Source organism: Peromyscus californicus, unplaced genomic scaffold (assembly GCF_007827085.1).
Source record: "Peromyscus californicus insignis strain IS unplaced genomic scaffold, ASM782708v3 Scaffold_6__1_contigs__length_162567912, whole genome shotgun sequence".
Taxonomy (NCBI): Eukaryota; Metazoa; Chordata; class Mammalia; order Rodentia; family Cricetidae; genus Peromyscus; species Peromyscus californicus.
In genome coordinates this window covers 152,705,261-152,732,568 of record NW_026294584.1, presented here as the reverse complement: position 1 = coordinate 152,732,568, position 27,308 = coordinate 152,705,261, and the positions used below count along the sequence as shown (strand labels likewise).

Genomic DNA, 27,308 nt, shown 5'->3' with positions numbered 1-27,308 from the left:
GAAACTGAAATCAGTAACTGAAATACTTAATGTCAATCTTCTTCCATGACACTAAAGAAGCCAGACAGAAACCATTCTACTAAAGGACTTAGAATGCTGTCAGATTTTACTTCTTCTATCAGTTACCCAGCTAGTTTCAAGCTCAGAGCTTTTGTTTGTAAATCTGCTGTAACAAAGCAAAAGAGCAGCATGTAGGCTCAACACTGTTGATGAGAGTGGCTGGAAAACAGCAGGGGAGGTGTGAGGCCAGGACCAGGGGCTCCTGCACATATGCAGTTCTTTGCCCCTTTACAATCATCCTGTCAGATAGTTCTGTGTAATTTTGGGACTACTTTTACAAATTCACAAAGGCTTTCCACTTGTTTTAAGCACCATCTTTAACCTTCCCCAAGAGCTAAATGGTTAATTTTGAAAGCAGACATAATAAGCATCCACATGCCTCCATCCTTCCCACTCAGCTGGGAAAGCATATTTTTCTGACCTGCTTCCCACCCTACGGGGCTGTCCCATGAATACAAGAAGAACAGAGGAGGGGTTTCAGAAGGAATGTGACCCTGCTTGGCCTATGACCCCAGCTTTCAAGTCCCAGCCTACTCAAACCATCATTGGTCTTGGGTTCTGCCTGTGCCAACCAGCAGAGTGTGCACAAGAGTGCATGATTTCCAGCACATTTGCAGTGCTGGTATTAATACATTTAAATGCTTCACACCCAAAGATCTATACAGTTGCCAATTCCAACTTTTATTTATTTTATGAATGATAAGGGATTCTATTCCTTTACTTTGCCTCTCCTACTGACCTCCTCTGCTGTGGGATAATGCCCTTGTACACTGATTTAATAAAATGCTGATTGGCCGGTAGCAAGGCAGGAAGTATAGGCGGGGCGAACAGACAAGAATTCTGGGAAGAGGAAGGGCTGAGTCAGGAGTCGCCAGCCAGACACAGAGGAAGCAAGATGACAAGGCAAAACTGAGAAAAGGCACCAAGCCACGTGGCTAAACACAGATAAGAATTATAGGTTAATTTAAGTGTAAGAGATACTCAGTAATAAGTCTAAGCTAATGGCTAAGCAGTTATAATTAATATAAGCCTCTGTATGCTTCTTTGAGGGACGTGAGGGGGAGAGATTTGTCCCGACCGCAGGCCAAGCGGGACACAGGAAAACTTCCAACTACACTCCTCTACTCATAACTTATTCTATTAAATTCATTCATTTCAAAAACATCTATCGTTTTCAAATGTCATCAACACTTCTATTCAAAGCTGCCTTGCCTGTCACCTCTGGGTGTATATCTACACCACCTTCAATTTGTTCCCACTTCAGTTCCAAGTACTACACAGTGCACTTCAATGCCTTTAATTCTTCACTAATGGAGAACATTCAAGCTAGCGCCTCCATTTTATCTTCAGACACTAACAATAGCTACTTTGCTCTTTAAGGAAGTTCTTAGTTTAATGATATGGGCATTTACCAACTAAATTGATTCTTTTTCCTAAATCACAGGTCTTTCTTAAAGAGAAACCTACATTGTAAAAACCAAATATGTCACTAAATGTGCACCACATCATCCTCAACTGTATTACATGCAACAGTTCTTACTTTCAGGAGACACAAAATAGACAAGAAATTTAGACCCGACATAATGACATTTCAAACTATTCCCAAGCCATGTATCTCAACTGTTTTCCAGAATAAATTAAAATGAAGCATTTTTCTTAGATACCCAATGTCATAAACTTGCAAAACAAATATGTATGTGTTCCCTATCTCTATCACAGTTAACAGTTTTTCAGACAAATCAACTCATAATATCATAAACCTACAAAATAGGCACAAGAATTATCCTCTACACTTTATACAGAGGAAACACTAACAGGATCCTCTTTATCAAAGTAACATGGTAACAAAGGTGTGATCCTCAGCTTCTTCTCATTTCACTGCAGTGGCCAATGCCCTCTGGCTTATCAGACAGCTTCTGAGCAAATAGAACTGGCCGGGAAGGACTACATCATGTTGTACACTCAATTCACGAGTTCCTATGTGGGTGCTCATGATTAGTACATATGATTACACACTTTCAAATCTCAGCAAGGTAAGAAAAATAATCCTTAACTAGTATGTTAAAACAGACTGACAGTAATGCATGCATATAATTTACAATAAATATACATATAATAAAAGTACATACAGGAAACTCTCACAAAGTATTTACAAACCTAAATACTTTGAAGACCTCTACTAAGCCAAGTCAAGTAGCCTTAACACAAAAATGCAAATACATATATAACATGAACCAAAACAACCAATGAAGAACTCAGGAGACACACATGGAGCATGCAATTTACAGATGAGGTTCAAGAAGACATCGAAAATTATGCTAATGCATTTGCAACAAAATGGATAACATTGGAGGACTGTCTTAGTTACTTTTCTATTGCTACAATAATATACCATGACCGAGACAAATTATAGAAGAGTTTATTTGGGGTTCACAATTTAGAGTCCATGACCATCATAATGGGGAGCATGACAGCAGGTAGGCAGGCATAGTGCTGAAGCAGTAACTGAGAGCTCACATCTTGAGACACAACCACGAAACAGAGAAAGACACTGGGAAGAGTCTTTTGAAACTCCATAGCCTGCTCCCATTGACACACCTCCTAATCCTTCCTAAACAATTTCACCAACTGGGTACCAAGTATTTAAATGTAAGGGCTTATGGGGGCCATTCAAACCTCCACAAGGATGCTAAATGGAATAAGCCATACACTGAAAAAAATGGTGCATGATGCCATTTACACGTGGAAGCTTAAAAAAGAGAAGAAACAGTAATGATCAAACATACAAGACCAAAGTGGACAAGGAAGATACAGGTTAAAGGAGAGAGATGCAGTTATGTAAAAAGTCTAGATGCTGAAAGGCTACAATTAACATTGTATTATCTACTGGAGATCTGCTGGGAGAAGAGATGTTCAGTTTTTCAACACAAGTATCTGCAAGATGATATAATTTGCCTACTTATAGTAACCATCTCACTATGTAATCAAAAGATGATATATACTTCAAATATATAAAATAAAAATCATCATTAGGCTATACTGCTGTGGGATGTTCTGTATGGCAAATGTGTTGCTGATTAGTCAATAAATAAAACACTGATTGGCCATTGGCTAAGCAGGAAGTGTAGGCGTGACAAGGAGGAGAATAATGCTGGGAAGTGGAAGGCTGAGTCAGAGAGACACTGCCAGCTGCCATGATGAGAAACAGCATGTGAAGATGACGGTAAGCCACGAGCCATGTGGCAAGGTATAGATTAATGGAGATGGATTAATTTAAGCTGTAAGAACAGTTAGCAAGAAGCCTGCCACGGCCATACAGTTTGTAACCAATATAAGTCTCTGTGTTTACTTGGTTGGGTCTGAGGGGCTGTAGGACTGGCAGGTGATAGAGATTTGTCCTGACTGTGGGCCAGGCAGGAAAACTCTAGCTACACTATACCTACATTGCGTGAGGAATATTTAAGAGAAAAATATTTGCTCTAAATTTAACATGTTATTTTATATCATTTATTTATTCTATAAAAGCCCAGCAAGGAATTATTTCTTTTCAAGATTTTGTGCTACTGCTGTTTTTACTGCATTTTAAATTTTAGGTTGAATAGCTTTATTCTTACTATTTAATTAGTAAAATTGATATTATATACATCTTAAATGAACTTGAGCAAAAGCTGTTGGGATTAATTCATTGAATAAAGATTAATGCCATATTTTTATCTCAGTGATTAATTCTTACACACCCTCTCTCTCTGGACCATGACTATTCAGGGAATAATAAATGTAGATTTCAGTCATAGAAGTGGTTGCACATGACACATACACAGTTTAAAAAGCAAATGAGAGTTGGTAGAGGTTTTCAAGTATTCACACTCTTTGGAATTATATTTTATTTTATTTAAGTGGTCAGTATCTTCAAAAGCAGTAGAGGAAACCCCTGGCCCACCACAAATGCACAGGGAGACTTCTTCTTCTTAGTCTAAGATCAGCGTCTACTCTTTCTTCAGAACACACTTTCTCTACTCCATCCTCCCACCTGGGAAGCAAGGGTGGCCCCTGACACTTTAGCCTTCTGCACTCCAACTTCTCATGGCACTTCTAGGAGGCTTGCCAACATCAGCACCTCAGCTCCAGCTAAGAAGAGACAATGGAGGGACTGGAGAGATGACTCACAGGTTAAGAGCAGGTACTGCTCTTGCAGAGGACCTGAGTTCAGTTCCCAGCACCCATGCTGGGTGGCTTGCAACAACCTGTAACTCCAGCTCCATGGGATCTAGCTCCCTCTTCTGGCCTCTGCCAGCACCTGCACTCATGGGCACATACCCAAACACAGGAAGGGGTTGGGGGAAGGAGGCAAAGGAGACTAGTGGCCAAGCATGCAGCCCAGGAATGAACATGTGGCTCTCAGTGGCCAAAGTCCAGGCTATAGATTTTTTTTTTTTTTTTTTGGACTAAAAAGGAACCTTGACCCTTGGGGTTAAAAACAAAAGGCTGTAATTCAGGAAAACAGGCAAACACTCTCTGGTTTGGTTGAAAGAAACCTTCAGCAGCCAAGAAAGGCAGGTGAAGAGGACCCTAGGGTTCACTGTGTCACTCCTGGAGCTGATGTGAAATAAGTCTCTTTAGTTACAGCGTCTGGCTTTGGGTCACTGACTTGGACAAGAATTACCCTAAGTGATGGAGAAGGCACAATAAACTGTGCCCTGTGGTGTTGAGACAAATGGCTTTGGAAGGATAAAAAGCTTTTCTTACCATCTGTTCTTAGTTCATTTCACACATCTAATTGTCCATCACATGTGAGCACTGGAAATAGTCATCCACGATTCTGAGACCATGTCTGCTTTCAAAGTGCTAATACCACATGGATTTGATTGGGTGCTTCTGTACTTACTGGCCACTTCAGAACATAAGTCTCAAATAGCCAGAGGCTATTCCTAAGTAGCCCAGAAATGTCTATCATCTACAGCCCATGAAGACCACTTTCTATTTCTTTCAGGCTTCTCTGAGCCCACTGTTTTCCACATTTCAAGATCTGACCTACATTTGCTCTGTCTACCTCCTCATAGCAGCACAGACCTCAGCAGTGTGCGTTTTCCTGAAACTGCAGTGGTTCCACTCAGACTTGAACTTTGAGCACTGTGAACACAACTAGAATGGTCAAGGGCACGTTCTGGGTGTTGGGTGTCTCCCGAGGCCTCACAGGCTCCTGCATCATTTTGACTTTATATGGAGTAGGTTATACTTCAGATCTCTGAACAGATTCTCAACCCCCTTCCCACAGCCTGAGCAGAATCACACTTTCAAACTTGGGTGAACACATGGACAGAATATTAAAATTTCACAAAGACCCAAATGACAAGGTTTGTGAATGGCATAAAATTAAATACACTGCTATGAGCGAAGTCATTTGTGCCACCAACAAGTAATGACAGACTACGAGAAAGGATAAGGTAAGGGACTACAAACAGCAGTGAACGAGACCACTCTCCACTGTAAGTATCTCTTGTCTGGAGTGGGCCTTTCAGTCTAACATATACTTTTTTTAAAAAAATTAATTTTTAAAGAAGATTTAAAATTTTTACTTGTATATGTATACCCAAGTATGTGTACATGCACATGTGTGTGCCTGAGTATACGTACATGCACATGTGCGTTCAAAGGCCTTCTGAGGAGAGAAGAGGTTGAATCCCCAGCTAAGGTTGTTGTGAGCTTCCAGACACAGGTGCTGGGAACTGAACCCACATCCTCTAGGTGAGCAGTATGTGCTCTTAAATGCTGAGTTCATCTCTACAGCCCCATATTAATGCTTATTTAGTATGTAATTTAATACAGTCCTACGGCAGTTTGACTGAGAAATGTCCCTAATGGGTGTAGAGTTGAGACTGCAGTTCCCAGCAGGTGGCACTGTTCAGGGATGGTATGGAACCTCACTGCAGGAACAGTCACTGGTGACGAGAGTGAGGGACACGCCTTGCTCCAGTTCCTAGTCTTCTACCTCCCGCCCTGTATTTGCTTAGGGAAGCTTTTTTTTTTTTGTTTTCAGACAGGATCTTGTGTAGACCAGGCTGGTGTTGAACTTGCAGTGACTTTCTCACCTCTGCTTCCAGGGCTAGAATTACAAGCATAAACCATGACATTCAGCCCCAGAAGAAATAACAAGATAGATGAATATAAAATTCTTAGCTGGGTGTGGTGGGTGTGGGTTCTGTGGGTTCAAGGACAGCCTGGTCTACACAAGGACAGCCAGAGCTGTTACACAGAGAAAGCCTGACTAGAAAAATAAAAACAACAAAAAAATTTTTTTAGCTTGGGTCTGGGATTTGGGTGAGAAAACTTAGGATTGCTTATTTGTAACTGATGAATAGAGGAAAAGTCTTTGTAAAGGCCAGATTTCAGCCACTTAAAATATTACTGTGTTCTCTCAACAACTCAAAAATCAAACCATCATCAGTATATCCATCCACCCAGGGCTCCCCTCCCTACACCCACATACTGCCTCCTTCTAAGGGTACCATCATTTTGTGGCCACTTGTTTCTGACTTCTTCCTTTGTCAATCTCCTTGCTCAGCAGGATTCCCAAGGCCTGTCAACTCCCCTTTAATATCTTTAATCAATGGCCTCCTTCCTTCCCACTCCCTCGGCCACAGGCTTGGTTCAAGCAATCAACTTCTAGAGTAGAGCAACAAACCAGTCTTGCCCCTCTGAGTCCACCGTTGCCCTGTCTCATCCAGGCTGCTTACATTACAATCTCCCTAGAAACTTTGGCTTTATGAATGCTGTATGAATGACAAACGAAATAGAATGCCTAGGAAACAAACAGCTCTGACTAACTGATCCTAAGTGCACTGACCTGCCTGCGTCCTCCATCAAGCAGGTCAGAGCCTCCAGGCATTTAGATCACCACATCTGAATTCTACCACAACTACAAGCTTACCTAGCTCAGGTCCTTTTACCTCCTGGCAGCTCCAGGACAGCACACCAAATCCACCTCTTCCTCCTGAGAATCGTTCTGACACCAACTGACAACGATTACTGTCAACGGACAAACTCCAACTGACGACACACACAACACAACTTCACCACTGACTTCCAAGAGGCCACACAAGAAAAGGTCGTTACTAGGCTGTTTCCATCGGACTAGTCTCTAGTCTTCCTACCATTTCTAGTCTATCTCTACTTGTCACCTTCCACCATCCCAAAGACACACCAACTTTGCTAACTGTTGTGGAGGGATGATCACTTAACAAATCTACATGTCATGGGCTAGCAGGCAAGACAGCTGAGCAAGAGAAAAGCACCCACAGCCGGAAGATGTAAGCCTGACAACGTGAGTCCAATACCTGTAACCATATAAAGGTAATGCGAGAGCTGACCCCACAAAGTTGTCCTCTGACCTCCACATTGGAACACATGCATACACAATAACAATAATTGATAATAATAGTAATATCAAGCAAAATAAAACAACAACCAAAAGAAATCCTTGCAGGCTGGGCATGAGCATTAGCATCATGGATGCCACTTACTCAGAAGCTGACTCGACTCCAGGCCTTAAGCTTTATCAAGAGAATAATGAGCAGGCCTGGTCTTGAGTAGAGGTCCCGAGGCTAAAAAGAAGGGGAATGTTGTGGTGATATATTGTGTCCCCCAATATATTGTGCATCCTAATAAACTTATCTGGGGATCAGGGAACAGGCATAATATTAAACATAGAGGTTAGGCAATGGTAGCACACGCCTTTAATCCTAGCATTCCAGAGGCAGAGATCCATCTGGATCTCTGTGAATTCAAAGTCACACTGGAAATAGCCAGGCATGGTGACTCATGCCTTTAATCCCAGGAAGTGATGGCAGGAGGCAGAAAGGTATTTAAGGCGCGAGGACAAGGAACTATAGCCTGGTTAAGCTTTCAGGCTTTCAAGCAGCAGTTCATCTGAGATCCATTTGAATAAGGACACAGAGGCTTCCAGTCTGAGGAGACAGGATCAGCTGAGAAATTTCGAGGTGAGGAAGCTGTGGCTTGTTCTGCTTCTCTGATCTTCCAGCATTCACCCCAATAACTGGCCTCATGTTTGATTTTATTAATAAAACCTTTTAAGATTCGTGCTACAGAATGTAATCATGTAATCCATCAAGGAGCTCAACCGTGGCTGGAAATGCTGGTAACAGAACCATGAAAGGTTAACTTATTTATAGTAAACTTCCCTAATCTGTCACAACAAACTGTATTCTGCCCTCATGAAGATGCCATTTTAAAATTACATTATCTGTTCTTTTTTTTTTTTTTTTCTTTCTTTGAGACAGGGTTTCTCTGTGTAGTTTTAGTGCCTGTCCTGGATCTCACTCTGTAGACCAGGCTGGCCTTGAACTCACAGAGATCCGCTGGGCTCTGTCTCCCGTGTGCTGGAATTAAAGGCTTGCGCCACTGCTGTCCAGCTGTTTGTTTTGTTTTAAAGGTCTGTTTCTCCCACTGGGTCTTAGATTCAGCGATGGCGGGGTGGTCTCCACTCCCACCTTTATGTGCTCAAGCTCCTGGAACAGTGGATGAAACCGTAAGGCACCCCTAAATAAATGTACAGGAAGGACTAGTCATAAGACCCTGTTAATAGTAGTTAACAGGTTTCATAGGTTAAACAAGATTTTTGGTGGGTTGCTTTATAACCTAACCACAATACTAGTATGAAATAATACCTTATGTTCCAAGTAACCAACTTAGAGTCACATGGTGTAGAACCTCCTTTAACTGTCGTGTTCTTTTTTTATTTTTATTTATTTTTTGGTTTATGTGTATGGATATTTTCCCTATATGTCTGTCTGTGCACCACGTGTATGCCTGGTACCCACAAAGGCTAGAAGAGGGCATCAGATCTCCAGGGACCGCAGTTACAGACAGTTGTGAGCTGCCATGTGGGTGCTGGGAATTGAATTCCAGTCCTCTGGAAGAGCAGCCAGCACTATTAACCACTGAGCCATCTCTCCAGCACCTTGTCTTATATTTTGACCCACAGACCTTGACTTGAATACTAGTGACTAAAAATAAGGCTTCATGGCCTACATAAGGTAAGTCTTCTGATATGTAAAATTAAATTAATTATAAAATAAAAATATTTTTTAAAAAAGTAAGTCTTTATAGCCTCTTTGGGAATCAGTTTAAAAACAAACAAAACACACAAAAAATGGAACAAAAAAGTAACAAGGAGGCTGGAGAGCTGGCTCAGTGGTTAAGAGCACTTGTTCTTCCGGAGGGCCTGGGTTTGATTCCCAGCACCTACCCGACAACTCGCAACCACTGCAACTCAGTCCCAGGGAAGCACTGATGTCCTCTTCTGACCTTGGTGGACATCAGGCCATGCACATGGAACACATACATAAATGGAGGCAAAACAGCCATACACACAGTGTAATAAATTAATAAAAATTTGAAAAAGAAATTGCTGATATATAGTCAATCTATAATTTATATACATATGTAAAAATGTAAGTATGTCTAAAAAAGTAACAAAACATACTAAAGTTTTCCCTACACACTTTGCCGTTTTAATGCATGGCATATGTTCAATATGTTGTGAACTCCATTAGGGTTAATAGCTGTGTACCTAATGGACTGGAATAAGGTGGCAAATAGGAGGAAGCGGAGCACTATTTACTGACTGTTGAGAGGCATCACACTGTCCTAGTGACAAACAGCTGGTCATAACCACTCCTGTAATCCCAGCACCCAGGAGGCTGGGGTAGGAGTGTCACCTTGAGTTACAGGCCATCTTGGGCTGCACAGTGAGAGTTCAAGGCTGGCCTGAACTACAGTCTGAGACACTGTTTCAAAAATTTTGTTTTTAATCTGGTTATAATAGCTATAGTACCTAACTACAAAACAATTTTAATTAAATATCAAATATAGTCGATATATTCTAATGTTCTTAGGGTGGATATGTACCATTCCCTGTTTTCCTATTTTCTTCCCTTTCCTTACAAGTTTAAATGACTATCTCATACCAGAAACTCCATCATTGCAGGTATTTGGGAATTCTAACCACATTTTAGAGTCTATTGAGGATATGGAAATGAAACCTCATTATCCCAAATCATACATTGTTCTATTTGCATATCTAAAAAAATATCAAAATTTATATTTAAGGAGAAAAGCAGCATGAGAAGCTACCCACAGAATCTGCATTCACTGCATAGAGGGCAAGTAGGTATGTGGTGTGCTCACGGCAGCCTGATGGCCTGTAAGGAGCCAGCTAAGGAGTCAGCTGTGTCTCGACGGTCACAGACCACTGTCTTAGGATTCGCCTGCACTTGAACTTAACTACCATAAAGCTTTGGAGCACAAAGGAACAGTCAATGACACATCCCATTTTAAGCTACAGTAACCTATCATTAAAGAGTCATTAAGCAATATTTGTAAGGCTTAAGTAGGAAGCTTAATAACATTCAAGTATATAAGATTATCTTCTGTACTTTGTGGGCTTGTGTTTGATTCTGTGTAAGGATATAGAATATTTAAAGCTTTAAGTTACAAATTCACTTATAATAATTTTTAGCCTTTTCCCTAAGATAAATCACATGAATTAAGTTTTAGAAAAAAATATGGAAAAGTAATATTCAAACTCTGTATAAGATAGATAGATAGACAGACAGACAGACACACACACACACACACATACATAATTTGAAGGCTAGCTCAGAGTACAATGAAAATCAGTTTTTCCATTAAAAAAGTCAAAGCATATAATTAAATATTTAATCTTAAAATAAGGAATTTTCATAAATTATAATTTTTGAACAAATAAATATAAAATAATTACATTGTTTTTATTATGAACCTTTTTAAAACCTAACTGTAAACTTGTGTATACAAAGTAAACTGGTGACCCTGTTTACATGCATACAACTTTCACTCTGCTTGGTTCTTGGTTGACATGACAACTATTTATCCTTGAAGCTGTCTCCTGGACGTTGTGCAGGGAAGATGATATGTACATAAACATTTTAGGAGGAAATGTGAGCGCAGACCCAGTAACAGAAAGTCAGTGCACCCTGGCATTCCACACTTGACTTATCTCTAGTTATCCATACAAAGCTTATGTATGGAGGCCACAGCAAAGCAACTAGAATACCACTCAGCTTTACCAGGTCTCCCATACCCTCTTCCTGGTATTGCCCGTTTTCATTATTTTCTAGAATACCATAAGTTCCCAGAACAGCATAGAATAAAATTCAAAGAAATGTAACCACTGGGTGGAATTTAGAGGTTGTTTTTTCCAGATAGTCTAATTTAAAGTTCAGAAGACTGACCTCCAAAATTTTTTTAAAGGCCAAACTCACACTCCAGCTTCTAGAACTTGCCCACTCCACCTGTCAATATCAGAGTATCATTCAAAGAGAAAGTTCTTCCCTGGACCCTGCGACTGTGAATAGGTACCAGCACTGTCCTCAGAAGAGGAAGGCTTTGGATCTCCACACATCCCCCTGAGCATTCAAGTACTGCAGGTCCTCACTGACAAAAGGCACTTCCCACAAGAGGATTGGGAAGCAGAGGCCAGTGTCTTTCTCCTATGAGTTCTCATACCAGCTGATTCTTCTTTCCCTCCTCTTCCTTTGCTTTGTTCAGTAACTCCCTTTCTTCAAGAAATAACAGATGAAAAGATATCCATGAACATTGATCACTTTATTCCTTGAGGCTACTTTCCCTTGGAAGATTCTCAGCTGCAAAGGTAAGGGCCAGACCAGTGTTCCTGTTGCGTTCTTACACTAGGAACAAAGGGAAACAATGATTCTGACTGTTTCTACCATTAAAATAAGATACAGTCTTCACCATCAGAAGGGGAAAGCATCCCTAATATGGGATGGTCTAGTATGTGAGAAGTTTCTAAGAAATTATAGCTGATCTTAGGGATGTCTTCTGGCACAGCTAGAAAAGTGAAGCCATAAGACCGACATTCAGCACAGCATCTATTTGTGAATGGCTAGCATCTTTGAAGAAGCTCAGTGTGTGATGGATTTCTAAGATGTGCCCAATTTTGAGTGTACTGCTCTTACCATATAATTACTTACATATAAGCAATTACTGGCTATCTTTCTTTTTAGCCCACTAGCTTTAGGATGGCTTTTATTTATAGATTTCTAATACTGTCCTGATTTTCCAACGAAGGTAATATAGGCACGGTACTCAAATAAAATTCTAATTATAATTTCAGAAATGAAAGAAAATATCATCAAAATGGCTAGCTAGTAAAATAAGATAAATTCTAACAGCTTGGTTTTAAATTAAAACATACACATTGAGCCTATGTAACATTGTGAACTATGAAAAAATCACAATCATCCAAGAGCACACTCATTCACTGATATTAAAATATTATTGACATTAAAGTCTATTCTCAGATCTGCTAGGCTTAATGTACAGTAATCTAAAGTGTGTTGAATAAATGAAAAAATTACAAAGCTGTTTTTATGTCAGCTATGATGGCACACACCTTTAGTCCTGACACTTGGGAAGCAGAGGCAGGCAGATCTCCATGAGTTCCAGTCCAATCAGAGGAGCATAGTGAGACGCTGTCTCACACACACACACAAAGGCAAAAGCAAACAAACAAAGCGCCCTGCTTTCATTTACAGCATCAGTACTATATCTAAAAAGAAAACATTTCTTTTCATGGCAACACAAGCTCACTTCAATTCAGAGTGAAAAGAATTGCTAGGAAAACACTTGCTGGTCTCCTTTTACTGAAGCCTTCATTTATTTTAGGTCATCCAACAACGTATGGTTTGACTGTCAAACAAAAAACTTAGTCAAAATAAACAAATAATCCAGAAGGACCACACTTGCGAAGATACTCAATTCTTGCACCTTACTTCTGCTTTTCCTGTTGCTGTATTCAAAAGTAACTGCACCTATAAATATACCTTGACATTTTACATAAAGCATCCTTTTACAGAAACTTAAAAAGCAATTTAAGTAATGGCATGATCTTAAAAAAAAAAAAATCACTGAGTAAAAATAACTGCCTGGGCCCACTGTACCTTTACCTAGGAATCTGTTACCGTTAATAAACTATAAAATCATTACCAAATCTTGTGTTTAAATATTCTCTTTCAAGACTCAGTTCCTTAAAATTAATTAAAAATGTTTATACGAGAACAAAAGCAAAGTTCTTTTAGCAAACAGTTGTTAACTTAAAACGAGACAAAGCACCTTACTCCCCTTGGGAGAACGAAACCTTCCCTGTGCAATGAGACCTCCAACACCGCACTTGTGTGGAGTACTACCAACTTTAACAGGAATGGCAACCGGCTCTGGAGCCCATGGAACTGGTTTGCACCCATTAGTCAGCCGTATTTCCCCTCAAGTTCTCTTCAAAGCCTTTCACCCAAACACAAGTATTAGTAAGACAATCTCTCGGACATTTTTAAATAAACTAAACAAGAAGTATAAACATTGCTCCAACACAGCTTGTGCAGTGTCTGGAGTTTACTCTTTTATTTTGTCACTACCCCAGTTTTACATCAGTTTTGCTACTTAGTAACAGCTCAGGCCAAAATACACCTAAGAGGACTCACCTCAAAACTAAGAACGGAGGCCGGGCGGTGGTGGCGCACGCCTTTAATCCCAGCACTCGGGAGGCAGAGCCAGGCGGATCTCTGTGAGTTCGAGGCCAGCCTGGGCTACAGAGCGAGATCCAGGAAAGGCGCAAAGCTACACAGAGAAACCCTGTCTCGAAAAACCAAAAAAAAAAAAAAACTAAGAACGGTAAAACCCCAGACATTGTTTGTGCAAGAGAGGGTGTGTTCTTACACAGATAATCAAGAACCCAAACCTGTCAGGACCACACAGCTAAAGTCAGAAGGCTCTACAATGTTCTACCACAGAAACATGTACAGAAACACCAAGCAAACTAACGTGGCCAAAAGTGACCTACTTTGCAATCTGTGAATCCATGAATACCCAGGCAAATAACAAGATAATGAAGAGGGCCACCACCCTGGCCCTCAAAATCTCATAAGCATATAAAGGATACAATTAGTACTGTACAATGAACTTTAAGATATGATTGTGTCTAGACTCACAAGTATCCAACTTTAGGTTCATCTCAACATTTGAGTTACCAAGAAAAGAAATCAAAATTCACTCACTTTATATAGTATCTTGCACCTTCAAAAGTATATGCCTCTTCCCAGCCGGTGGGTAAATCTAAAAAACACACATTTCAATTAGTATTACTTCAGTGGGACTGCAAAATATGCTTAAACCCATCTTACCTGTCTTCAGGATTACCTACATTCATTTAAGGAGGTGTCTATCCCAAATCTCGACTCGCCAAATCAATAGTGATTATTACAAATTAAAAATAAAACATTATTTGGAAGATGACAATTCAAATGTAAAGCCACCAAGAAAGTCTCAGCAATATTAGAGGTGACCTGACATGATTATTCCCTTTAATGATCAGGGTGGAAAAGGAATATGTTCTGGCACTCCCCCCCCCCACAAAGTAAGTCTTCTAAATCCAGGTAAAATACCCATCACTGATTGCCAAAAACCCCAAACAGGAAGCACTTTGCATTTTTAGGTATATTCTGTCTATTTAAAAAATGTGTTTTTCAGTGGCATAACCAAATTCATCTAGGGTTTCACCTAGTATGAAAACTCAAGAGCTTAATGAGTGGAAAACTGACTGAATACTGACACACTGTGTTTCAGTACACTTGACCTTAAGAGATGTGAAGTTTCACGAGTAACGATGTTGGGAATGATTCAGGTGAATGACTGTATCTTTATGTGCCACATGGTGCTTATGATGACAAGCGGTTTGGACTTAATCATAACCCATCTCCAAAATGAAGTCATGGATGTGTGCACAAAACCGGAGCCCAAGCAAAGTAAAGCAAACCAAAATAAATAAAATCACATCAGTGAATAAAATATTTCTGGCATGTGACTGTTATTCAATCTGTGAGAGTAATTAGAAGACATTGGTGTCACAAATAACCCAAATAAGCAAGAAATAATGACACAAAACGACTGGGTTCAGTTACTTTAATCCCATATTGTCTTCCATGAAATAATCTCGTCCATATCCACAAAAGCAATGAGACTATCAAAGTTGCAGTATGTATATAAAATAGGCTGAAGCTAAAGACTGCACCGGGAGTTAGGAAACATGACGGTTTATTAGTCAGAAATGCCCTAAAAATGTAACCTCATCACGCTTGCTACAGCAGCCTTCCCTTTCCTCCTCCACGTTTTTGCAAATTTGGACACATTATTAGTCACTTCACCGAACTCCAGCGTTTGACAGAAAAGGCAGGCTTGTTCACCCTTCTGGCAACTTTAATAGGAGATTCTCAGAACCTCGGAGTTGGAGAGAAAAGTACTGAAACCCGCCTCACCTTCGACCCAAACTGTTCTCAAGCCTTTGCACTAGCCTGGAATAGAGGCGGGCCGGCAAGAGAACACTGTTACGTTACAGGCAAACAAGTTGGGCGAATGTAAACAAAGAATGACAAAAGAAAGCCAGACCAGCACTAAAACACCCTCCTCCAGCTCAACTCACGCTTGACATTCAAGAAAGCTATCAAAGCAATCCGTGATGCGTCTCCCCGCGGAACTGGGGCCCGAATGCCCCCACGCGGGACCGCCCTGGCTCGCCCACCGCCTGCTGGTGGTACGTGGAGCCTAGCTGCGGCTGCCGGGGACTTTTGAGCCCAGATCACTGGCTGCAGCGCCCGCTCCAGTGTCCTGACTCGGGCTGTTCCTCCGGTAGCAGGAGAAGACGCACCGGCGTTTGGGTCACGGGAAGGGCTGGGGGGGGGGGGGGGTACCCAGCACCCCTAACTCCTCCATCAGTCACCTACCCACAAGTCCCACCTAGGAGAAGTAGGAGGTGGAGGAGGAGGAGGAGGAAGCTGCTTGGCAGAAGGCAGTTCTCTGGGGAGCGGGGCGAAGATGCAGGACCACCTCACCGCGGGGGTGCTCGGGTACGGGGAGCACCGAGGGGGAGCGGGTGAGGACACCCTAAAGGGTGCTGGGGGCTGAGACGGGGGCGATCCGGGAGAGAGGGGCGTCGGCCGTCCTCGGGGGGCGTCGGGGCAGGGATGGGGACCGGGGCGCAGGAAGGGGGCGCCGTCTCCAAGTGCTGATGGAAAGGCGGAGAAGAAAGGCGCCCCGGGACTCACTCGCGCGGAGCCCGGAGCACCTCCAACCCCGCCAGGTGGCCGTGAGCCGCAGCCCCGGCTCGCCCTACCTGTGCTCTGCCGCCGGTGCCCGGTGACCACGGCCTCGCCGGTGACCGGGTGCAGCCAGGTGGTGCTCTTGGCCTCCTCGCTGCAGGGGAAGAGAAGGGACAGGCGCTGAGCGGCGTGAGGGGCGACCCACGGGGCCCCCGGCCCGCTGGCTCCCGCCGCCCCTCGGCCGCCCCGCGGCACCTCCCCCGCCCGCTCACTTGATGAAGAAGACGCGGCCGCCCCTGGTGATCCCGTACGTCCAGGAGCGCGGCAGCGAGCAGATCCACTCCAGGTTCAGGTCGGCCGCCATGTCTGCCGCCCGCCCGGCCGCCGCCGCCGCCGCCGCCGCCGCCGCCTTGTGCTGCCGCCGCCGAGGAAGGAGGGCGCGAGCGAGCGAGCGAGCGAGCGAGCGGAGCGCAGGGCGCGCGGCCCGGCCCGAGCGCGCCCCCGCGGCCGCCCTACCCCCTCGGGCGGCGCCCTCCCCGCCGCCCCGGCTGAGTCCGGCCCGCGTCGCCGCCCCTCGGCATCCTCCGCGGCCGCCCGCCGGCCCGCCCGCCGGCCCGCCCGCCGGCCCGCGCTGCGCTGCGCTCGGAGGCTGGGCGAAGCGGCGCCGCGCCCCCGCCAAAGCCCTCCCCCGCGCCCCGCCCGCGCCGCGCCAAGGTTCCGGGGTCGGGTCCCGCCGGCGCCCCGAGGGCTCGGCTCCCAACCCGAGCTGTTTTGCAACCGCTACTGCCTAGCCCCGGGCTTCTCAGAGAGACGCGAGGCTCTGCAGGAAGGCTGCTCTCAGGAAGGGTTTTTCTGGTGTGTGGCGTGCCAGATATCATCGGAGGGTCCACGAGTGAATGCCGACCGGTGAAATGGGACTGACTCAGACTTGAGGGTTGTTTTTTTTTTTTTTAATTTTAACCCCCTTTTCTTCCTAGGCTCCTGAGTCATATAATAATTTAGAAAAACTTGCCTTTTCCTCTTCCATTCCTAAAAAGATTCACTTGATTATCAACGTGAATTTCTATTCTCCAATCTCTCTCATTTATTACAATAGCAACTTACTTTACGGAGTCCTTGGGATGGTGGACATTAAAATCCCAACAACCCTGTTAGAATTATGATCGTCCCCATTTCAGAGAGGAGAAAAAAGAAATGTGAAGGAACAAAGGTCATTGCGCCGGGGGTTATGGTAGAAAGTGGCAAAGCCTGGATTCGAATTGCCTGTAGGCTCTCAAGATGCTCATATGACTATGTGGCTGCATAGTATTTTTTTTTTTTAATGCCTTGACATCCCCCTCCCCTTGTTCTTTGAACAAAGGAAGAGTTCACTACAAGTGAGACCTCCCTTGGCACCAGTTGAGAGCACTATGCTTGCTTCTTACTGTCCCTGATCCTTCATCACACTTGGAATTGTTTCTACGGCTTTGCAGCAAATGACTCATCCCAACAGGAGACACAGTTCAATAATAATAGTACAACTTGGCGTTCTCACAGCACCTTTTTTTTTTTTTCCCTGACCAGTTTTGGGTGCTTCTGAAGCATTATCTCATTCATCTTCCCAGTAACTGAAATAAGCAAATGGTCTTTTTCATCCTGTAAGGAAACTAGGCACAGAAAGGATGAATGCCCTTGACCAAAGCTCCCGAGAATGCATTTTCATTGTCCCCCCCCCCCCCATCTCCTGATTCCCCAAGGCCATACGTCTCTGGTGAAATGGAGACTGCAATTACTGCTATAATTTCCCTGTCCATCTGCATACACAGGAGGAAAAAAATATCATCACTGTAATGTTTTCTCTTCTGGGTTCCTTTGTATTCTGCTCCTTCATTTCGCTCCTTATTACTTCTTGACATCTTATCTCCTGCCCAGTCTCTGGAAAATATGTATTTTTTTAAAATCAATGAATAGCTAGTAGGAAATGTCCCACATTAGCATCAGTGGTCACTGGCACAGCACTGTAAGAATATCAAGAGCTGTTGACTTTCTATTCTGCTATCATTACAGACTTAAAACTCTCCTAAATACCACAATGGCTTTATGGGTCTAGTGCTTGTTAGTTGAGGATCTGGAAGTTTCCATCCTACTTAGAAGTCTCTAAGTTGGCTTTGTGCTGTGCTGGGATTCTGTTGAGCTCTGAATCTTTTGATATTGCAAGATGCATTCATAGAAGGCATATCCCAAAAAGCAAAATAGATTCACTAATATATCTTTAAAAATCACAACCAAGGGTTAAGGCTGTAGTTCACTATAGAGTACTTACTCACATGCTCTAGGTTTAATCACCAGCTTCAGGGTGGGGGAGGTAGAGAGAGGGAAGAGAAGAAAAGGGAAGACATTCACAGTACTCAAACACTGATCTAGAATCTCTGATTTGTTTTGCTTTTTGTTTGTTGAGACAAGGTCTCACTGTATAGCCCTGGCTGGCCTGGAATTTGCTGTGTTGACCAGGCTAGCCTCTAAATCAAAGAGATTTGCCTATCTCTGCCTCCAGAGTCCTGGAACTTACAGTGTACACCACCACTCCCTGAGTAATCTAGAATCTTAAAAATAATTCTATAATATGTCCTCAAGTTTAGGAAAATCAGCAAGTAAAAAACTTAGTGATGTATATACAAAGTGAGACAGGCTTTGGATTAGGGTAAATAATAGCTAATATGACCTTGAGTGATAGTAAAAGCAGCTTCATGGGTTACAATGCTGAGTACTCTAATTTCTCACCTTTAATGGGCAAAATTTTTATTTTCTTTAAATCTTCCTAAAATGCCCTTTCTATGACCATTCTTTGTATCAGGTCTGTTTGATCTTGCTTGTGTGTCTGTGTGACTTCCCTGTTGGAAGGTAGGAATCATGCCTTTTCCTATCGCTGAGTCTCCACAGCCTTGAGTCAGCTCTGGGATCATCAGTAGTTTAATTTTCTTCCTGATGCCTCAACCCCTCAATGGAGTTATTATCCAATAATATATCCCCTTTTATCACCTTACACCTCTGCAGAACTGAGTCAGACCTAACTCATATCCAGTGTCTGCTTTTTATTGCCTTTCTTCATATTTCCAGCCTGTGAGACTATTTGATATCTTATTTCATGAGTTTGTCTTTTGAGAAGAACCATCCTGTGACTATTGCTACCTCAAAAGAAGAGGAGGCTTAAAAGTCCTGAGGAAAGAGCCAGTGACTACAGGAACCCACGTGATGGAAGGAGAAACCAACTCAAGGTTGCTGTCCCCTGACCTCCACATGCACTTTGACAGTCACACCTCCCCAAAATAAATAAATCTAAAAAAAAAAAAAAAGTAAGTACTGAGATAAACTAAAAATAAAATCACCCTTCTCATTCACAGAGGACAATCCTTGATCTTAAAGAACACAACAAAAAAGCCAAAACCAAAAACCCCAAACCTAAGATTGCTTCCTAAAATGTTTGAAAGAAAAGAGAGCAAAGTGAAGTCTTGGAAAACAACAGATTCGTGTGATGCCTCAGTGGTCAAGGGAGCTCTCTGCCAGGCCTGAAGGCCTGGGGTGTAGCCCCGCACCCACTTGGTGGAAGGTCAGAACCTGCGCCTCCAATCCCCCGACCTTCTTATATGGGCTGTGGCACAAACACCCACTACCCCTCTACCCCCGACACAATAAGTAAATAATATATGAAATTAAAAACAAATTCATTTGCTTCCCTTTAGAAACCTTTAAAAACCATTTATTTATTTTCATTTTACATGTGTGAGTGTTGTACCTGCCATGTGAGTAAATGTGCCGTATGCATGCCGTATCCACTGAGACCAGAAGAGGGTGTCAGATGCCCTGAAATTGGAGTTACAGACATTGTAAGCTGCTTTGTGGGTGCTGGGAATTTAACCCGGGTGCTCTTAACCACCAAACCATCTCTCTAGCCCCTGCTTCCCTTTTTAAAGGGGATTTAAAAAAAAAAAAAAGAGTTCTAGAAAGCAAAGAAAGAGCTCATGAGAGAGAAGTTCTTTTACTGTCAAGAAATACCTACTACTCACATATACTGTCATTTATTAAACTCTAATAAGGGGGCCCGGGGCACTATAGCTCAGTGGTAGAGCCTTTGCCTGCCATTCACGAGAAGGCCCTGGTCCTTACAAAGTCTACCAACAAAATTTGATGCTATGTATTTTGTTACATCATTGGTTCAGACTCAAGAATATTGTAAGTAGTTCCTGGAACTAGTACCAGTGTAAGGTGGAATACATCAGGAAGGGTCTGAGATGAAGGGCAAAACACTTGGGCCCTAACTAGCCAAATGAAAATGCAGACAGAAGGGGTGGAGCCTGAAAGTCTGCATCAGTGAAGAACTGTAGGATCTGCAAGCCAATTTATTAGGGATTTCTTTCCTAAGAAGCAAACTGGTCAGGGATGGGCTTACTGTTCAGTTGATTCTGTGCTTTTTTGTAGAATGCATGAAACCCTGGGTTCAAGCCTCAGCACCCAAAAAGCTGTTTGCAGTGGGGCATGCCTATAATTCCAGCACCTGGAAGGTACAGGCAGGAGAATCAGGAGTTCAAGGGAGATGGGGGAGGGGACTCTGAATTCAGGAGTTCAGGTCATCCTTGGCTACATAGAGAATTCAACGGCAACCAGGGAAACTGGAGACCTTGTTTCATTTTAAAAAGGTGTGGGGGGGAGTTAAAAAGAACTGGATAACAGTTACAGTTAAAATTATTTCACTCATTCAAAAACCATATATAGTAAGCAGCCTTCCCATGTGCCAGCAATCTTGCTGGAAGATAGGAATTAAAAGGCTTGGAGAGGAGGAAGCCGTGCTGGAGAGCTGGCTCGTTAGTTAAGAGCGCTGACTGCCTTTCCAGAGGACTTGAGTTCTGTTCTCAGCACCCCTGTGGCAGCTCACAACTGTCTGTAACTCCAGTTCCAGGGGACCCGGTGCCCTCTTCAGGTACCAGGCACATACGTGGCACACCGACATACATGCAGATGAAATACTACCTTAGAAGAAATAAAAATAAAAAGCTGGACGTGGTGGTGCACACCTTTAAGCCAAGCTCTTAGAAAGCAGAGGCAGCAGGGGCTCTGATTTCAAGGACAGCTTTGTCTACACAGCAAATTCTAGGCCAGCCAGGGCAATACAGTGAGACCCTGTCTGGAAACAACACAAAGCTATACTTCAGTGGATGAGCAATCATTATTTTGGTGTTTTGAGTCGGAGTCTCAGTCTGTAACTTTGACTGACTTTGAACTTGAAATGATCCTCTCTCCTTAGCCTCCTGAATGATGGGCAATTATCTTCAAAACCTGTGTGTGGTGACAGACTTCTAATTGCAGCATCTTAGTATTGGAGGCAAAAGGATCAGAAGTTTAAGCAAGTGCAGGCTGGCCTGGGCTACTGTCTCAGTTACTGTTTCAAATGAAGGCTAGCCTGGGCTACTGCCTCAGTTACTGTTCCATGTGCAGGCTGGCCTGGGCTACTGTCTCAGTTACTGTTCATGTGCAGGCTAGCCTGGGCTACTACTGCCTCAGTTGCTGTGAAGAGACACCATGACCATGGAAACTCTTATAAAAGAAAGCATTTAATTGGGGCTGGCTTACAATTTCCGAGGTTTAGTCCATTATCATGGTGGGAGCACCACAGCAAACAGCAGACAGGGTACTGGAGAGGTAGCTGAGAGTTCTCCATCCAGATCTGCAGGCAGTAGGAAGACAGAGACACTGGACCTGGCTTGGGGTTTTTGAAAACCTCAGAGGCCACTTCCAGCGACACACTTCCTTCAACAAAGGCCACACCTCCTAATCCTTTCAGATAGTGCCACATCCTGGTGACAAAGCATTTAAATCTGGGAGCCTCTGGGGGCCATTCTCATTCAAACAGCCGCAGCTACATAAGACTCTGTCTCACAAACAAACAAGAAAGAATAACAAAGAATATCTTGAAGGAGCTTTCATCTGAGCCCCTGAACTTGTTCAAATTAAAGACTTTTTTCTTGCTGTGCATGGTGGCACATGCCTTTAAGCCCAGCACGTGGGAGGCAGAAGTCAGCCTGGTCTACAATGCAAGTTCTAGGACAGCGATGGCTACACAGAGAAACCCTGTCTCTAAATACCAAAACAAAAATCCAAAACACTTTTTTCTTTATGCTGGACAACAAAGCTCCAAAGCTCCAATTATCTACTTCTGTTATAGGTACACACGGTTTGGGAGAGCTCTGTTGATGCTGGGAATAGAACCTGGGTCCTCTGGAAGAGCAGCCAGTTAACAGCTGTTAACCACCTAGTCATTTCTCTATCCCCAACACAGTTATTAATTTTTTAAAGTACACATTGCCTTTTTGTTTGTTGGTTTTGAAACAGGGTCTCCATGTAGTCTCAGTTGGCCTGGAGTTGACAGGACAGCTGAGGATTATCTTGAATTCCTGACACTGGCATTCAACTTCTGTCTGCAAGGTATTGCTTTCTTAGATAAGCTCTATTCCCCATGTCCATTTCCTCATGTCTGCTACAGCTGATGAGCCTCTCAGCCCCTCACTGCTCAAGTCAACAGGCTCTCCTGCAGGCTGTACATTTTCTCAGCTCCGTGCTTCCAGAATTTCCTGCTAGACTGCCAAGGCCACCACACTTTTTTGAAGCCCCCTCTTCTGGGTTTTATAACACCACTTCCTTGCGTTTCTCCTCCTGTTCTCTTGGCAATCTCTCTCAAAATTGGTTCTGTAGTCCATCTGCATCGGGTATTTAAAGTTGTTTCAAGATGGATTCCTGAGGGCTAGGGGGATGGCTCAGTGGGTAAAGTGCTTTCTGCACGAGCATGAGACCTCGAGTTTGAATCCTCAACACTCGTGTGAAAACTGAGGCATGGCAGCATATGTCCTGTAATCCCAGAGCTGGGACTAAAACCAGCACATTCCTGGGACTTACTGGAAAGACAGCCAAAGGCTTGGTATGAGAGGCTGTCTTAAAAACTAAAGCGGAATATGACTGAGGGAAACCACCAACATCAACCTCCTGCCTCCACATGCACACACACACACACACACACACAAACAAATGTACGCGCACGCGTGCATGCACCTATCAACCAGGACTAGGGTTATTAGGGTTAGACCAAGGATGCAGGATTTAAACAGCACTTTGGTGATTCTTATATACACTAATGTCTGAGACCCATTGCTCAGTAAGATCATCATTCCTAAATCTGTATTTCTACCCTAGACCTCTCCTGTAATCTATTAACCATATCTCAGAATTTCTTTTAGACATAGTTGTTAAATACTTCAAACTCAGCATTCTAAATCTAAGTCACTTTTCCTTCAAATACACAATTCCCATCCTTTTAGTGACTGTCAGAAGCATAGAACCAAATTCCCACATCAGGAACTTCAAAATTGTGCCCCCCAACAACTTGTCCCCTCTATCAATACGATCTTCCTAAAATAAATATCTGAGTATGTTTCCTTCTTGCTTAAATTGTCTTGTGGCACCAAGGGCTTAAAGGATAAAATCCCAAGACAGTTGCTTATCATTTGGAGGACTTCCTAATCTGAGCTCTGCCCAGCTTACATGTTAGCTATACAGACTGTTCTACCAAACACACCAGACTTTTTCAAGTCTCTGTGTGTGCTCTTCAGTCCCTCTTCCTAGTTTACCTGACGGTCTCCTGCGGATGTTTAAATTCCTTGATTATAAGTTACTTCAGGACTGGGAGATACAGCTCAGTTGGTAGAATGCTTCTCCAGCATGCAACAGAGCCCGCACATCCCTTCAAGTCCCCAATGTCACCTAAACCAGGCATGGTGCCACACACACACACACAATCCTAGCACTCCACAGGTGGGCCAAGAGGACCTCAAGTTCAAGGCCATCCTTTGCTACACAGATCCAAGTTCAGCCTGGACTACTATTATCTTGTCTCAGACAAAAAAACAAAAAAACAAAACAAAAACAATAAAACAAAGATGATCCTCTAGGGACAACCTAGCTTCCTACTCCTTCCATCGTACTGCCATGTGGCGGTCTCTACTGGATTGATAGAGTAATCTGCATCCCTTTCTCCTCTTGAAACTTCCTAGATTGAACACTGTATTTATCCTTAGCAGCTGTCATTCAGGAAATGGTAAATGAATAAATACTGTGATGCATTTCCATTGTGCTCTGTATTGCAATGCATTTCATCGTTGATATTTATTTCTGTTTGTGTTACTGCAACTTGCCATGAGTCATACTGCTAGCCTTGCTTGGATTTAGCCCTCTCTTAGCCTTTTATAGACTATCCCGTGTAGAATGGAAAAAAAAATGGCAGAGACCCAAGAGCAGCATAGCAGTGTATGAAAACAGCTGCTTCTCCGACACTGTCTACCTGACTTGAAGAATACTGAAGATTTGTAGCCATTTTGAATGACACATTGAAGAATAGAAAGAGTTTCATGCTTAACTCATTAAAGAGATCCATAGAGGCTTTCTTTGAGAAGAAATTCTTCCTAGAGCAAGTGATATTGGTTAAAAAAATACATAGTACCTAAAAAATTTAAATACTACAGTTGAGGAAGCTGGACAAAAAAACTCAGTAAATTTAAAACCACTAAAGACATATGTGGCCATCAGAGACACAAGTGATGCTGTGTTAATGAGTTTCACATTGCTAGAGTGAAAGTTCCTCAGACAATTGACCAATGTTATGGTTGCAACGTTAATGTCCCCAGAAGCTCATGTGTTTGAACACTTGGTCTCCAAATGGTGATGTTACTATTTTAAAAAATGATTTATTTTTATGTGTATGTGTGTGGTTGAGTGCCCCATGTATGCCTGAGGAGCCAGAAGAGGGTATCAGATCCCCTGGAGCTGGAATTTTCCCATATGACATTCAGTTTTATAGAAAATTATATATGTTCATGTTTATATGTATGCATTTACTCTTTAACCAATCTCCTTAATTTCCAACTCAATGGTTAGTTCAGTTATCTGTGGCATTATATAACTAATAATCTAAAATAGATTATCTGTAGATAATTGTCATATAAAGTCCAAAATAAGAAAAATGTAATGCCAGTGCAATGTTTTTACATTTTCATGGGCTCAGTGTTTGTGCCTAGTTTGTATTCAACAATATTTAGCAATTGAATGAATCACAAAATAACAGCACACAGTGATGGAGGGGGTGATGAGGCCTCTTAACAAAGCTCTTCTGTTTTGTTGTGGTTTGATTTTTTTTTTTTCCAGTGGAAGGTAGGGGTGGAGGGATATTGAACTCAGTGCCTCACACAAGAGCTCTGCCACTGAGTCAGACCCCAGCCCCAGGTTTTCCTATTTTGGATTCACTTGTTTTACAGCTGATCACTTGTGGATTCAGAAGTGTCTTGGCAGTTGAATTTCTAATCTGAGAAACATTGGTGTTTGACCTAAGAAAATTGAGAAAAAGCTATGAATAATTACAAAAGGAAATGTGAGTTGTTTTACAATGAAAAGGACTGAGAATATTGTATCACTTCACGGTTCACTCTCTACAGTGCTGTATTGGGTAAGAGGCAAGGACTGGGTGAAAGCCTTGCGTTCTGGAGACTGTCCTCCCAGATTGTGTGAGCAGACATCTAGGGAAGAGCAGGAGTCAGAGAGCCAGCATGCTGTTTCAAAAGTATGTCATTCTGAGCCCAACTGTACAGTTGTAGAGTGGATAAAACTCACACTGTGTAATTTCTACTAAGACATTTTAAGGGAGTTAATTATTATTATTATTATTATTATTATTATTATTATTATTATTATTATTTGCAGTCGTGATCAAAGAATTATTTTCAGATGATATAGTGGTCATAGCATTTATCATTGACAAAATACACTTAATTCTAAGTTTGGCAGTGATATTTAGCATAATCAGAAAATTGGATGAGATTCTGTCTCAGAGTTTCTGTTGCTGTGAAGAGACATCATGACTACGGCAGTTCTTATAAAGGAAGATCATTTAATCAGAGTGGCTTACATTTTCAGAGGCTCAGTCCATTATCATCCTGGTGGGGAGCATGGCAGTGTGCAGGCAGACATGATGCTGGCTACATCTTGATGAGCAGGCAACAGAAAGTAGACTGAGATACAGGGTGGTATCTTGAGCACATGTGAGACCTCAAAGGCCGCCCCCACAGTGACAGACTTCCTCCAACAAAACCACACCTGCTCCAACAAGGCCAACCAACATAGATTCTAAATGTTGATAAGTTTCACTTGTGTTCATAAGCAAAAAACACATGCTAAATATTTTGATAGGGGGTTGGAGAGATGGCTCAGTGGTTAAGAGCACTGGCTGCTCTTCCAGAGGAAGAGGTTCAATTCCCAGCACCCAAATGGCAGTTCACAACTTCAATACAATGCACATAAAATAAAGTTAAATAAATAAATTTTTTTTGATAGTTGGCAAAGTTTTTTGTATACTATTATTCTACGGCATCTTTGTTATGTTGGCTTAGAGACCCTGCATTTGTAATTTTTTTATTTATTAAAAATAATTCAGCTGGGCAGTGGTGGCATATGCCTTTAATCCCAGCACTTGGGAGGCAGAGGCAGGCATATCTCTGAGTTCAGGTCTGCTGGTCTACCGAGCGAGTTCTACGACAGCCAGGGCTACACAGAGAAAACCTGTCTTGAAAAAACAAAAAACAAACAACAACAAAATTTAGCCAGGCATGATTGTTCATAGTTTTAATCATTGTAGTTGAGAGTCAAAGACAAGGATCTCTATGAATTCGGGGCCAGCCTAGTCTAAAGAACAGGCTCCAGTCCAGCCAGGGTTACATATTGAGATCTTGTCTCAAAAAACAAAACAAAACAACAGAAAGCAAATAGCAAACATTTTTCATGAATCTAATTCTATATGCATATATCAATCATATACTAAGCTAGAGAGAGAGAGGGAATATAAAAATTCAGATTTTGGCCCTTTAAGGCATTAAAGTCAAGTTTGGATGAGAAAAAGTGGGGAAGACAGAAACAGATAATTATGGTATGTGCAGTAAATGCGATGATACTACACAAGCTGGTCGATGGAAGCTCATAAGAAGGGCTGTCTGCTGGCAGCTGTGGGAGGTAGTG

At 42.6% G+C, this 27,308-nt stretch overlaps 1 protein-coding gene and 1 long non-coding RNA gene across 35 annotated transcripts in view; one reads left to right on the top strand and one right to left on the bottom strand.

Annotated features, from left to right (window-relative positions):
• Positions 1–16,654, bottom strand: part of Plekha5 (pleckstrin homology domain containing A5) — a 179,671-nt gene extending 163,017 nt beyond the window's left edge. For 15 of the 34 annotated variants that reach the window (XM_052720036.1, XM_052720051.1, XM_052720037.1 and 12 more), the window contains exons 1-3: positions 16,499–16,648; positions 16,301–16,380; positions 14,190–14,247 (exon numbers count right to left, since the gene is read on the bottom strand). In XM_052720036.1, coding sequence (XP_052575996.1) covers positions 14,190–14,247; positions 16,301–16,380; positions 16,499–16,590 — 230 coding nt within the window. In that variant the 5' untranslated portion in view covers positions 16,591–16,648. Of the gene's footprint in view, positions 1–14,189; positions 14,248–16,300; positions 16,381–16,498 lie in introns of all 34 variants that reach the window. The other 19 variants (XM_052720040.1, XM_052720041.1, XM_052720042.1 and 16 more) reach the window with 6 other exon arrangements.
• The window catches only part of LOC128098706 (uncharacterized), a 104,520-nt gene continuing 91,467 nt past the window's right edge, over positions 14,256–27,308 (top strand). Inside the window, exon 1 of the long non-coding RNA XR_008214308.1 lies at positions 14,256–16,034. This is a non-coding gene — a long non-coding RNA (uncharacterized LOC128098706). The remainder of the gene's footprint in view (positions 16,035–27,308) is intronic.